At 45.6% G+C, this 15,651-nt stretch overlaps 1 protein-coding gene across 1 annotated transcript; it reads right to left on the bottom strand.

Annotated features, from left to right (window-relative positions):
* Window positions 1-6,374: 6,374 nt before the first annotated feature.
* Window positions 6,375-12,116, bottom strand: TMEM212 (transmembrane protein 212). The gene is made up of 3 exons (XM_053387473.1): window positions 11,952-12,116; window positions 8,828-8,887; window positions 6,375-6,926 (listed from the first exon to the last, which is right to left on the bottom strand). The coding sequence occupies exons 1-3, from the start codon at window positions 12,114-12,116 to the stop codon at window positions 6,567-6,569; spliced, it is 585 nt and encodes a 194-aa protein (XP_053243448.1). The 3' UTR covers window positions 6,375-6,566.
* Between the last annotated feature and the right edge of the window lie 3,535 nt (window positions 12,117-15,651).

The following is a 15,651-nucleotide window of genomic DNA, read 5'->3' as shown; positions in this document are numbered from 1 at the left end:
ATCTATTGTAAATGGCTCCATTTTCTCTCTTGCCTGAGCCACCACAATGCAAGCACATTGTTGACCCTCTGGAGCATAAAGATGGGTTTTGGAGCAACTCATCCTGCACCCTGAGCTGGAAAAGGTGGAGCAGATGCACTCAGATTTTTGAGTCCATCACTCTAGACAGCTTGAGCAAGGGCTTCAGCAAGAGGTCAAGTGGAGTGCAAAACCTTCATTACTGTGTTGATTTCCCCCTGCAAGCCGAGACAGCGCCAGGTCACTAGCATGCTCCAGAGAGCCCAATGTTGACCTTTGCCCTGGCATCTTGGTGTCGAGTTGCCATGTGCGTTAACTCAATTCAGTGGCATTCGCTACACAGGCTGGGTGGTGAAATGCGGCTGCTTTAACCCTTGTCGCACCCAACAGCAGAAAGAGATCTGATCCTGGCTCATCCATAAGGCACTGAGCATGGCAGCTTGCACTTAGGGGTGGGATGAACAGGTCTCCTGAGAGGCAGTTCGGGAGATGGAGTGTGCCCTGGAAGATCTCAAGGTGGCTGGCTGGCAGGTCGAGACTAGAGTACCCTCCAACATTCCTCAGATATAAATAGGGATATTCAGGATTGCAACAGCAGAGGACGACAGAGGACGAGATGGTTGGATAGTGTTTTCGAGGTTACCAGCATGAGTTTGACCAAGCTGCGGGTGGCAATGGAAGACAGGAGTGCCTGGCGTGCTCTGGTCCATGGGGTCATGAAGAGTCGGACACGACTAAACGACTAAACAACAACAACAATTGCAACAGCAGAAAGGCTGTGAGGGACACTTCAAGTTTCTGTTTCCACATGGGGAAGGGGCTGGGACAACATCCCCCAGCATCCCTGCTGCCAAATTGAAGCAATTAACATCTGGAAGAGACCTCCCCACGCTGCAGAAATAGACATTAATATCATATTTTTTTCTGTGGAGGATGCAGGGATACGTAGCCCCAAGCCATTCCCAGAGGTTGCTCAGCAATTGCTGTGCTAGCTGCCCAGCAGATGCATTGCTGCTGCTTAGCTGGAGGGAGAGGTTTGCACCATCCCTCTCCCTCCAGCTAAGCAGCAGTTGGACTGGCTGCACTGGTGCATTTGCACTGCCTCACCTCGCCTCCTCAACTCCCTTCCAGTAAGCAACAGTGCCTCACTGTTTCAGCAGCATCACACCCCCTCTAGTGAACCCAGCACCGTCCAGATCCAGATCAGCCCCCAACCAGCTGACAGGGCGGATAGGAGTCGCAGTGCAGACCATCTGCTGCAGTTAAGTTCTCGAGCTCCTGAGCGCCTCATCTCGTCACAGGCTGTTTGGCAATCAGATGCTCAGTCATGTGAGAGACGGCGTATCCTGCCTTTCAAGGCACTTAAGCCCAGGGCTTGGCTTCAAGGGCAGGAGCAGCGGCCGCAGGGGTTCACATTGCATGGCCAGCAACGGGAGAGGCAGAGGGTTAATCCTGCAGCTGGAGCAGGGAGCAGGAAAATGGGGACCAGAGGAGAAACCAGTGACCCTGGTAATGGCAAAGTGTCAGCTGAGGTCCTCTGATGAGACCGGAGAGGACAGAAAATTTAGGAACAATATAAATAAGGCCCCTGGGAGATATAAACAGCTGCCTGCTTTTCTGCACTGCATATTTCCGGTCCTCATTTCCAAACGCCCATCTCTTTAACTCAAAAGTGTCCTCGTCAAGCTTTTCTTCCTCCACATGCCCCAGATGAATGGAAGCAATAGAGTTTTGCTTTGTTTTCCTATTTAATAAGGCCATCCTAACAAATAAAGTGAATTAAGCCTTCCTTTGTCCCAGGAGATAGTGGCCAAACCAGATTTGGGGTTTTGCCAGTGGTCCCAGGTTCAGTTAAAGGGCCACTAGACAAAGAAGAGATCTTCAAATCTCAGATGCAGTGATTTCAGCAAGCCAGGAGGAGTGTGTGGCCATTCCCTAAGTTAACTTAGAGCACAGTCCTGAGGATCTGGCAGCAGAGGGGTCTGTCAGTTAGTCAGATTAATTTGCCAAAAGCCGTTCATCATCACACACACACAAAAGATACAGTTAAGTCGAGGCACGTTTTAGCATAAGTAGTCTCAGCACACTGGACCCCTTGTTTATTTCTATTTTATTTTTTAAACAAAAATTATACACCACTTGATTGTAATAAAACATCGAAGCAGTTTACAAAAAACAAACAAACCCCAAAATCCGCACCGTTAAAATTATCAGCGGAAGACAGTTAAAAACAGGTATTTTCAAATATTAAAAAATCAGTTAAAATTGGCAATGAACTAAAAACAGACTGAAACCCATGTAACTTCTACATGATTGGCTCAGCTTGCCTAAACAAGTTTTTAAGCAGGTACTAGAAAGAGAACAGCAAAGGCACCAGCCTGATATCAAAAGGCAGGGAGTTCCACAGTGTAGCTGCTGCTAAAATATTGATTTTGTACAGCTGTGGAACGATAATTATGTACAAACTGGTCCCAAGCTGTTAAGGTGTTTGCATACTAAAAGCCAGCCAAAGATGATTCAGTTCCAGTAACATTAGATCAGCCCTTCGCAACTGTCAAGCATGAGACTTCTCATCTCAAAGTTGTAGGTTTGAGTCCCACGTCGGGTGAAAAAAAATTCTGCATTGCAGGCGATTGGACTAGAATGATCCTTGTGGTCCCTTCCAACTCTGTATGTCATGTCCTGTTTATAGTTCTTCCGGGTCAGTGGGAACCAATAGGAAGCTTGGGTCAGCAATGTAAATTTGAAGCCTAGGAATCCTTTAGTTTTCAGGAGATAGTCGTCCAACCCCGTAGGAGAGAGATTGCCACACAAGACAGCAACCACCAAGACTGATGCCTTTCTGCTTCTAATGCTGGCAGCCCCTGACGTCCACCAGACTATAAATGCAGCCTGAAACCCATGTGTCGTGGCAGTTCAGCCCAGTTGTCTTTGCTTGTTGACTTCTCCCTATGAAGATGATACACTATTAGTGGGCAGTGCCTGGTATGATGGGTCACAATTTTTTGCAGGTCCAAAGACCAGGATAAAATCCAAACAAAACAACTTCCAGTGTAATGTAGTGGTTAGTGTGTTGGGCCAGAACCTGGCTGACCACTGCTTGACATTGGGCCTGTCACAGCCTCCCAGCCTAAACCTACTTGGCAGGGTTGTTGCGAGGATAAAACAAAGAAGGGGTCTGCCACCTTGAGCTCCTTGTGTAGCCTTATTGGAGTTCACCGATTGCGTCTGTGTTGCTCCCGGACAGGAGGAAGGAAGTCAAATGACGCCGAGGGTTGGTTCAGAGAAAGAGTTCTTTATTTCTGCTCTCCAGAACAACAGAAAGGCACCTGCGTGGTGTGTCCACAGCATGTCCAAAGAAATGAGACATTTCATGCAGTATATATATCCTCCAGGCACCCTCTCCCCCTTCCCCAGGAATCCAGCCACGTCAGCTTGTACATGCAGGTTGACATCACAGATGTTCCTGCTCCGGCACTCTTAACCATAAAAGGGATTTCCTTCCTGCACTCCTTTTTTTTAAAGAAAAGATATTTATTAGAATTTTACAAAATGAAAAAAGAAAAATACAAAATAAAAATAGTTAAAAAACAATTCCATCTTTCCATCACTTTCTTTCATTTGCTTGTTTCCCGGACCTCCTTACACCTCCCTTTTTGTATTCCAGTTCAATTTGTTAGTTCAGCAAATCCTTCCCCTCTTTATTTATCCTAATCTTTAATCTTAAAATAATGTCACCTTAATCTAATATCATCTTATCTTGTAAACAACCTTCAAACTTACAGCTTAAGTCTTATTCTTACCAACTTCTAATAACCAAATTATTCTTTCCTAATTCTTTAAACATTTTTGCTAGGGCCATGCAATTTCATTTCAACATCCTTCTAACATTCATCGATTTAATAAAACAATCTTAGTAACAAAACAAAAAAGAAATAAAGACAATCCAATCTTCATCCAGCATCCCTTTCTCCTGGTCCCGGGTTTTGTCAGTCCTTTTTATCCCATTGATTTGGCTCATTAACCTGGTAACCTTATATCCGAGGCCCTTAAGTCTCTTCCCTGTCCCTTCTTCATATTCTCCTTTCACTCGTGGGAACTCCAGCTTAGTAGTGTTTTTGACCCTTTTCAATAAATCTGCCCCTTTTCTATAGTCCAAACTCAACTCCATATGATGTTTAACAACATGTTTCAAAATCCTTCCAAAATTGAAAGCTCCCACAGCTCCAAACCTCTCACGGCCCATTGCCAGACTCGGGAAGTCCTGCACAGGGGGATCAATCCAACCCCCCATTTCCAAGCCAGTCCAAACTTTATCTTTCCAAGTCTGGTTTTTTCCAAGTTCATTTGTCAAGTCCAAAAGCTCATGTTCCTGCAGGTCCGCAGCTCCCTCCAACTCTGGCGCCCAGGATTCAGCAGCATCCTCTTCTCTCATCTGTTCTGTCAGGACACACTCCTGATTTAATTCCTGGGTGGGTTCCATATACTTTCCCACTGCCTGGTCAAAATTTCCCACTGCCTGTTTAAGATTTCCCACTGCCTGTTTAAAATTTCTGACAGAGTCAGTCATCAAATTCGTCTCCTCATGTAATTGTTCCAGTAGGGCATTTGTTTTATAAAAGGCACACAGCAGAGCTTCTGAATACATTGTCCTACAAGGTCACAAGTCTGTTCCCACGATTGTAATCTGTGACAGCTGTCAGCTCCCTGAAATTAGTTACAGTTTCGCAGTCTCCCTCTAGGGGGAAACCTTCTATTTGTTCTTTCTTTTGAGAACAGACCTAACAACAATGTTTATTTTTCTTTTGAGATATTTTGTCGATATTTGTTCCTTTAAAATGCGGAAGGAAACAGTGGAATCACTATGTTTCTCTTCTTTTGGCTATCTGTCAAAAAGTTTTTGTCTCTGGTCAATGAGCTTCAAACGTCAGTTCTGACACCCCGCTCCAGGATCAGGACGATGGAAAATTACTTTACTTTAAATTCACTTCTGCAGGGTCTCCTGCTACCGAAATAAGGTTCAACAAATTTAGATGATGAAAGCCAATCCTTTAGAAATGATTTTCTGAGCTCTGGTTTACATTGTCTTTGCTTTATTCAGACTACAAAGAAACGGAAGGCTGACTTCCTGTTTAGACCTTCCCGTCTCAGTATCAAATTAAAATAAATTCTTTTTAAGACCGATTTCTTTCTGCTTGCAAGTCCTTATTTAAAGTCCAATTATTCCAGGTTTAAGTACTCACGGGTGATTATTTTAGAAGCCAAATTATCCCAAGAAGAAGGCAGCGCTCTCCGGCAACGGCTATGCGGCTTCGCTCCAACGGAAATAGCAGTTGACTCACAGCACCGCGCCGCTTCCCCCTCTTCGCTTCGGAGCCCGTTAATGGGTTCCTTTGCGGGTTGGGGGGGCGCTAAAGGTGCCCGCCGAGTCCCATGGTCACAGGCTTCATCCACCTGTGATTTTTAAAGGGTCCCCGCTTCGCCGTAGCGGGCAAGACCCGTTTCGCGCTGAGCTAGTCCCTCCAGTTCAGAGGGAGTCCGCCATTGCTGATGGCGCCACCCCGGAAGTCCCTCCTTCCTGCACTCCTGACCATAAAAGGATATTCCTGTTCCTACTCTTATCTTGGAGCCAGAGGTCACCATTTCCGAGAACACACTCTGGCATTGTTCCCAGACTTGGGTCTGTGCGTCTTTTGTGGTCAGGACATAAGATAAGGTACAGACGTGTCTGTGTCTGTTCTACTGGTAAAGTCAAGGTCAGCCTTGCCGTCACAAACTGATAAAGGAGAGAGCTGTGTTCTTGTTATGCATTTGCTTAACGGCTCATGTTTATGCATTTTAGCTAAGGAAAAATAGGGATTTTGGTGCAGTTTAAAACTGCCTGCACAGTCAGTTTTGGGTTTGGGAAACCCATTCCTTCACTTGGAGGCCAGGGTTCAAATCCTTGCTCCACCACGAAGCTTACTGGGTGACCTTGGGCCAATCACTGCTTCTCAGCCTAGCCTACCGCACAGGGTTGTTGTGGGGAAAGGGGGAAACCAAAAGCTCCATGAAGAAATATTATTATTATTATTATTATTATTATTATTATTAATACCCCACCCATCTGGCCGGGTTTCCCCAGCCACTCTGGGTGGCTTCCAACAAAGATTAAAAATATATTAGAATGTCACACATTAAAACCTTGCCTGAACAGGGCTGCCTTCAGATGTCTTCTAAAAGTCAGATAGTTATTTATTTCCTTGACATCTGATGGGAGGGCATTCCACAAGGCGGGCACCACTGCTGAAAAGGCCCTCTGCCTGGTTCCCTGTAACCTCACTTCTTGCAGTGAGGGAACCACCAGAAGGCCCTCAAGGCTGGACCTCAATGTCCGGACAGAACGATTAGGGTGGAGATGCTCCTTCAGGTATACTGGGCCGAGGCCATATAGGGCTTTAAAGGTTAACACCAACACTTTGAATTGTGCAGTGCAAAGCAATGAAGTAAAAGATGGGCATTAAATGGAATAAACGAAACAGACAAATAAGAATACTTATATGCTGCTCTTAATCATTACTTCCCTGCCACTGAGTAATACTCACATTTAAGTGTCCAAACTGGAGCAGTCTGGCTGTGAGTTTGATCACAATGGCCAAGGATGCAGAGAGCATGGCAAGACTGGAGCAAATGTCTAGTATCTGCAGCGCCAGGTGGTACCACTCGTAGCCTGCGGGGTCCTTGCACACGGAAGCAAACTTGCCATAAGGAAAGGGCAAAAGGACCGCATAACCAAGGTAGTTCATACCCGAAACTCCGGCGAAAGAGTAGTAGCAATAAGGTCCAAGAAGGAGGGATGCAAAGGCGATGGCACCTTGAACTGGAGAGCTGATGATGTTCAAGATGCTAAAGGTGAAAGCGGCTTCCCACTGGAATGGAAACAGAAGCATCTTGTCTTATCTGGCTAATGGCAGAGATATATTAGGTGCTTTAGAGCAGGGGTCAGCAAACTTTTTCAGCAGGGGACCGGTCCACTGTCCCTCAGACCTTGTGGGGGGGACGACTATATTTTGGGGGGAAAATATGAACGAATTCCTATGCCCCACAAATAACCCAGAGATGCATTTTAAATAAAAGGACACATTCTACTCATGGAAAAACACGCTGATGCCCAGACCATCCGCAGACCGGATTTAGAAGGCAATTGGGCCGGATCCAGCCCCCGGGCCTTGGTTTGTGTTATGTACTGAAGTTCTCACCCTGGGCCAGCAGGGGTATACTGTAGATAGTTTTCACTCAGGTCCACATATGCAAATAAGGGATCAAAAGTGACATACAGTGATTGGATAGTTACAGAAAATGGTTAATGTTGCGTTCTAGTGGAGCTCTATATGAGCAGGCTGGCTGAACCCTTCAGTTCAGTTCTGTTCTGGCCTGTGAATAAACAAGAGCTGTTTGAAGAATCGCTGTGTCGTCTGATATGTTCACCCACAACTTAACAGTTTGCCTACCCATGCTTTAGAGGATGGTGTGAATCTGCCCTAACCTCTCCCCCCTACAAACTGTTAATCTTACTGTGATCCTAGAACAGTATAATGCTGCTCAGTTAAGCAACCCATCTCTCTCAGACTGTGTACAGACTATACTTTTAAAGCACAATGCCACCCTCAAAGAATTCTGTGCACTGGGGTTTAAGGTAAAGGTAAAGGTACCCCTGCCCGTACGGGCCAGTCTTGACAGACTCTAGGGTTGTGCGCTCATCTCACTTTAGAGGCCGGGAGCCAGCGCTGTCCACAGACACTTCCGGGTCACGTGGCCAGCGTGACAAGCTGCATCTGGCAAGCCAGCGCAGCACATGGAACGCCGTTTACCTTCCCGCTAGTAAGCGGTCTCTATTTATCTACTTGCACCCGGGGGTGCTTTCGAACTGCTAGGTTGGCAGGCGCTGGGACCAAATGGCGGGAGCGCACCCCGCCGCGGGGATTCGAACCGCCGACCTTTCGATCGGCAAGTCCTAGGCGCTGAGGCTTTTACCCATAGCGCCACCCGCGTCCCTTATGCGTCCCTTACGCACTGGGGTTTACCCCCTCACAATTCCCAGAAATCCTTAGTAAACTCTAGTGCCTAGAATTCTTTGAAGAAGGAAAATGTGCTTGATATGCGCTTTAAAAGTTATGGTGCGTGCACAGCCTTCTGTATTGACTCCTCTAACTTCTCAGTCTCAGAGGAAGGCCGCCCCAGCTCTGCTTCCTGAAGGCAGCTTATTAAAGAAAAAAGGATACTAAAAAGCCTCTGTGACAGCAATACTAATTAAACCCAATCAATAAGCATTAACAATAAATGGCAGGGGAGGGTAGCAGTGCAAAAAAAACCCCAACAACATATGCAGTGTTTATCGGGGTAAAGTATAATCTCTTTTCTTCCAAACAACCACCACCTTTTGTTATGGCAGAAAAAGAGATGTACCCAAACCTGCAAAAATCCCATAAGGATCATTTTGCGAGGATGGGGTTATTATTTATGCACTTTCCATATATCAAGGAAACTGAAAAATAATTCTTAAAAAAGAAGAAGGTTTGATGGATTTTATTGGTTCTCACAACATTCCCTTCTTTCAAGTCAGGAAATATCTCTGGATCCTGCTCAGTCTTGTAAATCTGGTAGAATGTTTTAAAGTGTGCCTGCTTTAAACCTTGTATTCTTTATCTGATCTGTAGCTTAAGGCTACAGCTGTGTGCCTTTTCTTCCTCATGAGAGCCTATGCCTGGATTAACTCTGCCTGCCTTCTGCCTAGAATGTGGCACTGTATAGAATAACCACATAAATTTACCAGGTATCTCTGGGTCCATTGTTTTTCAGCCAGAGCAAGGAGTACACCTGCAATAACAGCCTGTAGACAGAGGGGGGAACATATGGTTACACATAATAAAGTTAGTAATGTTTAATAGGCCTTTGTTCTCTCCAAAGGACTTTGCAAAACAGACTCCTTTAGAAGAAAGAAATCGCAATGCAAGGAAACAAACCCACTATGTGAAGCATGCAAAACCAGAAGCCGATGGAAAATTCTATTTTTAAGAAAGCCCTTCTTTAGGTTACTACTATAGGACAGATAGATCCTGTTTAAGGGAGTAATCCTATGCGTAAAAAAGCTGGCATAGAGGATAGCTCAGCTGGCAAAGCATTAGGCTCTTAATCTCAAGGTTGTGGGTTTGAGCCCCACGTTGGGCAAAAGTTTCCTGCATTCCCAGATTTAGTGATGCAGCATTCCAGCCAAATAATGTTTATAAAAATGCATATATTAGTGGATAATGTGCATAGAAAGTGAACATGCTTGGGGAGAAATACATGAGGAGTTGAAAAAAATGCTTAAAATTCCATTAATGAAAAAACCAGAGGCGTACTTACTGGGCCTATTAGGAAAAGAAATACCGAAATAAAAAAAAAAGAATTTTCTTATATGTGACCACCGCAGCTATGATAGTAATAGCATCTAAATGGAAAGCTAAAGAACAACCTACCAAGGAGGAATGGATTCTCAAATTAAATGAATATTTAAAATTGGCTAAATGAACAGCATCTATACGACAGGAGTCAAATCAAAAACTAAAAAATGAATGGCAATGCTTTGATGACTATGTGACAAAATACTGCTCTAAAAAAGACATGCTAATATGCTTAGACTAAGAATGTAAATGCATCAAAACAATAATCTATCAAAGAGATATACTGGTATATGTGTATAGAGAAAATAAAAACAATCAGAATGCAATGATAAAGGTAAAATTGATTCTAGAGAAGAGTAGTGGTGGTGGAGGAGGGAAGCTAAACAGGGTGGTGAGTTTGTTTTATTTTGTTTATTTTTTTTCCTTTGGGATATTGTATAATGATTTAATGTTTCTTTTCTGTTATGCGTTATTTCTCTTTCTCTCTTGAATTGTATGACGGAAAATCTAATTATTATTTTTTTTTTAAGTGAACATGCTAGTGGAAACAGCATATGAAAAATGCATTACTTTAGGAGAAATTGCTTGCAAAAATACTTACGTTTGTTTAAATTGCGTACAAAAATACATTTAGGAAAATGGTTGAAGAATCTTTGCGAGCATTTTTTCGTAAAGCAAGCAAACCACGAATTGCTGCAGAAATGCAGAGAACAGAGTTTAAGATTGGAAAAATGAGAAACCGAAAGAACGGAAATTGACTGATTCTGCCCCCCCCGGCCCCCGCTGCTGCAGCCCAAGCCTTTGGATGAAATTCCCCAACAGTTTCAAACAGTTTCCTCTTTCAAGAAGCCTTTTAAGCTAAGATCTTCCCAGACTGCATCTGCATTGGAATCGTATTAAATATGCTTTAAAAACAATTTTACTGTAGTATTGCTTGTTGCTTGCCCTTTCCTCCTGAGCTCTCTTGGGATGAAGGGCAGGATATAAATTTAATAAATAAAGTATGTAAGGGCAATGCAGACCCCTGTGGAACTCCATAGCACACAGGGTGGAGCACAACTTCCCCAGCCCTGCCCTCTGAGAACAGGCGTTTGAACAGAGTTCTTAGGCAAAAGGAGCCTGAAATTGAGGTCTTGGCACCATGTACTACTGTAGAGAGTTCCCAGGAACGAAAGCAGAAACATCTGGAGAAACTGTGCTGGCTGGGGCTGATGGATGCTGTAGACCAAAACATCTGGAGGGCACCGGGTTGGGGAAGGCTAATCTGGAGTTACGGGAAAGGTTGGCAAAATTCATCAGGCAGAAAGAGAGGAAGAAAGGTTGCACAGGGTCCAAGAAGAGTTTTAGCCAGAACAAATAAGACAGCAACGTAAGAACACTGGGACGAGCCAATGTAGGAGGCAAGAGTGGCCAAACCTCTTTTCCCATCTGCTTTTCCAAGCGAGACTCCCTCAATTTACACATGTGGTGGAGGGAACAGAGAGAAAAAAAGCCAGGAGGGATTAGTTCATCCTCAGAACTGGGCCAACTCCAGCCGGGGAGTTTCAGCTATTAGATGATCAATTTCAACTTTGCTGCAAATGCGTTGCCCAGCGATCTTGTTTTCTCTCCCAAACTGCACTTGTTTACAGATAATGTTGTTGCTTTTTCTCCCCTTGAGCCAGCCCTAACATTTTGTTTTCATCTCTAAACACAAAGGGAGAGGAGGGATCCAACATTGCATCAAAGCTCTTAGCAGTGTAACATAGAAGTATAGACCAGAAGCTGGCGATTGGGTGGGATATTTCAAATCGATATGGAAAATTCGGGGGAGATGTCTGTATGTGCATTCACCCTCTCTCACATAGGAGACAACTCATGGGGGACCGAGCTCCCTTCGCCCCCAATAAAATATTTGAGGGGGCCAGCCCCCCCCCAAGGTTCATGGACATAGCCATTCAAATTGTGTATATGTGCCTCATCTTGTGATAGAGGCCTATCAATGGCTACTAGTCATGTAGATTACATTCGGCAAGGATTTCTTTCACCCATTCTTGAAATTCCAGAACCTTAAAAGGTTCCAGATTAAATGTCAGCAACAAGGCAGATCAGCAGCAATGTTACTATCGTTTCCCAGTCATAGGTAAAGGTAAAGGGACCCCTGACCATTAGGTCCAGTCGTGGCCGACTCTGGGGTTGCAGCGCTCATCTCGCTTTATTGGCCGAGGGAGCCAGCGTACAGCTTCCGGGTCATGTGGCCAGCATGACTAAGTCGCTTCTGGCGAACCAGAGCAGCACACGGAAATGCAGTTTACCTTACCTATTTATCTACTTGCACTTTGACGTGCTTTCGAACTGCTAGGTGGGCAGGAGCAGGGACCGAGCAACAGGAGCTCACCCCATCGCAGGGATTCGAACCGCCGACCTTCTGATCGGCAAGTCCTAGGCTCTGTGGTTTAACGCACAGCACCACCCGCATCCCTTCCCAGGCGTACAGCTATATAAATTTAGATATAATTCAGTTCTGCCTACCAAAGCTCCGCTCCAGATGGGAGAAGCAATGCGAACGCTCCATCCGGCAAACCATGGTTTATAGGAAAAAACAGGGAAGAAGGCGATAATTCCAGAGACGATGCTTAGAATCCCAAAGGAAATCAGCATTCTTCCAGTCACCACAAAAAGGCACCCTGCGTTCATTATGAGCGTCTCGCTCTCTGCCTGCTCTCTACTCACACCAAGGTTTTGCAATAGGAGCCTGGGCACACCACATACTGTCTTGGAGACAGTAGTCACAATACTTTTCTGTTGTTCGCTTCCTTGAATGAAACACGCCCAAGGCACTGAAAAAGATTCAGACAGCAAGGCCTCGTAGTACACCCTATAAGGAATGTGATCCATCACTTGGGCTCAACTTTGTGCCTGGGGGTGGGATTCCCACAGAGAGTGTAGCAGACCCTCCAAGTGTCCCTATTTTCCAGGGACAGTCCTGGATTTACAGAAGCTGCCCTGGTTTCTGATTTGTTCCCAGAATGTCCTGATTTTCCTTAGGACGTCCTGATTTTCACCAGAGAAATGTTGGAGGGTATGGAGTTATGTGACCCCCGAGCCAAGGAGATAAGTAACTAACTGGGTTAGCAGAGTTAGCGGAGTTAGCGGTGTCTGTAACCTGAAGCGTATGTAACCTAAAGCATATGTAACCCAAGGTAAAAAGTAAAGGTAAAGGGACCCCTGACCATTAAGTCCAGTCGTGGCCAACTCTAGGGTTGCGGCGCTCATCTCGCTTTACTAGCCAAGGGAGCCGGCGTACAGCTTCCGGGTCATGTGGCCAGCATGACTAAGCCGCTTCTGGCGAACCAGAGGAGCGCACGGAAACACTGTTTCCCGCCAGAGCAGTACCTATTTATCTACTTGCACCTTGACGTGCTTTTGAACGGCTAGGTTGGCAGGAGCTGGGACTGAGCAATGGGAGCTCACCCCGTCATGGGGATTCGAACCACCGACCTTCCGATCGGCAAGTCCTAGGCTCTGTGGTTTAACCCACAGCGCCACCCACGTCCCTTAACCCTAGGTACCACTGTATTATTATTATTATTAAATAGAACCAGTGCTTTTGCCTCTAAAAAAAATATTTACGGGTACTCTCATTTTCCTACTCATATTGAAATACTGCCCCTCAATGAGGCCAAACTTAGATTCACAAAATGTTTAGGGGTATGTGTACCCTTGCGTACCCCCAGGGGGAAAAAAGCACTGAATAGGACATCCTTATTTTCTTTGGAAAAGTGTTGGAGGGTATGGTGTTCCACTGACCTTCAGCCAGGATGTTTTTGCTGCCAGATAATTCAATGAAAGTGAGGCTTCTCTTTGCCCTTCACAGAATATTCAGTGCCACGCTCCCCTTCCAGGTTATCCATGCACACAGGGAACTGGAGGCAAGGAAGCTGCTGAATGCATCCATGTGGGGTTAAGTGCAGTACAGAAAAGCTTCTTCACACACGAGGTGTGGAAGACCCTCACAATCATGGCAAGGGCCACGCTCATCGTGACATATTTGGCATTATCATATGCATACTTGAAGTCTGCTGGGAAGTAGAAATAGGGACGTGTTTAGTTGTAGTAGTAGTAGTAGTAGTAGTAGTAGTAGTAGTAGTAGTAATTTATTATTTGTACCGTGCCCATCTGGCTGGGTTTCCCTAGCCACTCTGGGTGGCTGCCAACAAAGATTAAAAACACATTAAAAACTTCCCTGAACTTCAGATGTCCTCTAACTGTTAGGTAGTTGTTTATCTCTTTGATATCTGATGGGAGGCGTTCCACAGGGTGGGTGCCACTACCAAGAAGGCCCTCTGCCTAGTTCCCTGTAACCTCGATTCTTGCCATGAGGGAACCGCCAGAAGGCCCTTGGCATTGGACCTCAGCGTCTGGGCAGAACGATGGGGGTGGAGACGCTCCTTCAGGTATACTGGACCGAGGCCGTTTAGGGCTTTAAAAGTCAGCACCAACACTTTGAATTGTGCTCGGAAACGTACTGGGAGCCAGTGTAGGTCTTTCAAGACTGGTGTTATGTGGTCTTGGCGGCCACCCCCAGTCACCAGTCTAGCTGCCGCATTCCAGATTAGAGACCCCTTCTTCCCCCATGGGCATCTCAAGATGGGTCTAGTGTTGGAAGTACAACAGCAAGGACCATCTAGTCTGTAACTTGGGGGTAATTCTGCTATTGGTCTGTCTGACAGCAGACTATTGGCATGAAGTTCTGGTCAGTTGGGAATTAGCTGTCAGTGACGAAGACAGTTGAGATTTAACAGCTGGAGGATTCAAGGGGTTGGGGAGTGGTTCTGAACTAGTTTTCTTCCTGTGTAGGCCTGACCTAAGAAAGAAAAACCTTTTGGTTTATTCCTCCGCGTCTTATATGCTGTTTTTGTTCAGTTTACCTCAGGGAAGTATTATCAGTTTCTTTTCTCCCCGCACTCCATCTGCTTTATCCCAGTCACTCTGCTAATACCTAGATGGGTTGCGTTCTAAGTGTTTTTGTAAAATCCGGTTTTGTTTTTGAACTGCAAATGCAACCCCCCCCCAATACGTCATTTAGGTGATGATTAAAAAGATCCTCAGGCAGCAGAGCACCATCAGAAATACTGTCATTCCAGCTTGGTTCTGAAGGAAGGGACGGTTTAGCTCTGTCACAATATAGATTCCAATAAAGATTGCTTAAGCAGGTTTGGCTTGTGACACTGGTCAAGTTTGCAATATAGATTGCCTGAGCAAGCTTTGGCTTTAGATTCCAATAAAGATTGCTTAAGCAGGTTTGGCTTGTGACACTGGTCAAGTAAAGAATAAGAGGAGCCACGTAGGCTCAAAAGACAGGGAAATGGGTAAGGAACGTGCTTAACGTGATTATCCTCCTAAGGTGTGCCTATAGGTTGGCAATTGGTGATTGGTGGAAGGAAGGTGTACCTATAGGTTGGCAATTGGTGATTGGTGGAAGGAAGGTGTACCTATAGGTTGGCAATTGCTGATTGGTGGAGAAATGTGTACCTACAGTATAAGAATGCCTGCCAAATGCCATGTATTTACAGCCAGTGTATTTTCAGGAGCTATCCAACTGGTTGTCTCTGTGTACAAAATGTCTTTGTACACAGATTTCAATAAACTCTTTTTCTCCAAAGAAGATTTTGCTTTCCTGGTACTTTTGTTCCCTCCAAGGTCCGGGGATGGCGTGGCTGATGGATCCCTAGGTAAATAAGGCTTCATTTCTTTGGGGGCTCGCCCGGGATAAGCCCCCTCCCCAAATATGGACCGGAGGGCCAGGCTCAACCAAGGTGAACAGCTCAGCAGCGTTTGCAGGCTCCCGTGCGCACCCCGCCTGTTTCGTGGGGGGAGCCAGCCACACTGTCCTGCAGTGGAGACATCTTGTTGAGGGAGAAAAACAAAGAGGACGGCGCCGAGGGGAAGGGAATCCGCAGCGGAAAAGGTAAGCCCGACGGAAAGGGCAGCCCGACGGAAAGGGCGAGGCCTGATCAGCCTCACCTGGTTATGCAGTAGAGTGCAGCCAGGAAGGGAAAAAAGGGCGTGGCAGGTGGGCCACCAGGAATAAAGGGGATTGGTTGCGCAGTAGAGTGCCAGCCACCAGGAAAAAAAAAAAGGGGGGGGACTGGTTGTGCAGGAGAGTGCCACCAGCAAAAATTTGGAACAGAAGAAGGAGGGAAAATTACTTTGGTGTGTTTTGTGTATT

Source organism: Podarcis raffonei, chromosome 5 (assembly GCF_027172205.1).
Source record: "Podarcis raffonei isolate rPodRaf1 chromosome 5, rPodRaf1.pri, whole genome shotgun sequence".
NCBI classification, from domain to species: domain Eukaryota; kingdom Metazoa; phylum Chordata; class Lepidosauria; order Squamata; family Lacertidae; genus Podarcis; species Podarcis raffonei.
The sequence above is the reverse complement of the archived record's forward strand: the minus strand, read 5'-3'. Positions and strand labels throughout refer to the sequence as shown.

Bases quoted from the DNA above. Each gene is read 5' to 3' on its own strand.
- TMEM212 (XM_053387473.1), bottom strand. From the start codon at position 12,116: ATGAACGCAGGGTGCCTTTTTGTGGTGACTGGAAGAATGCTGATTTCC. The intron at 8,888-11,951 runs GTAGGCAGAACT...CTCTGTCTACAG, and splicing joins CCATCTGGAGCGGAGCTTTG to GCTGTTATTGCAGGTGTACT. The intron at 6,927-8,827 runs GTAAATTTATGT...TTTCCATTCCAG, and splicing joins AATGGACCCAGAGATACCTG to TGGGAAGCCGCTTTCACCTT.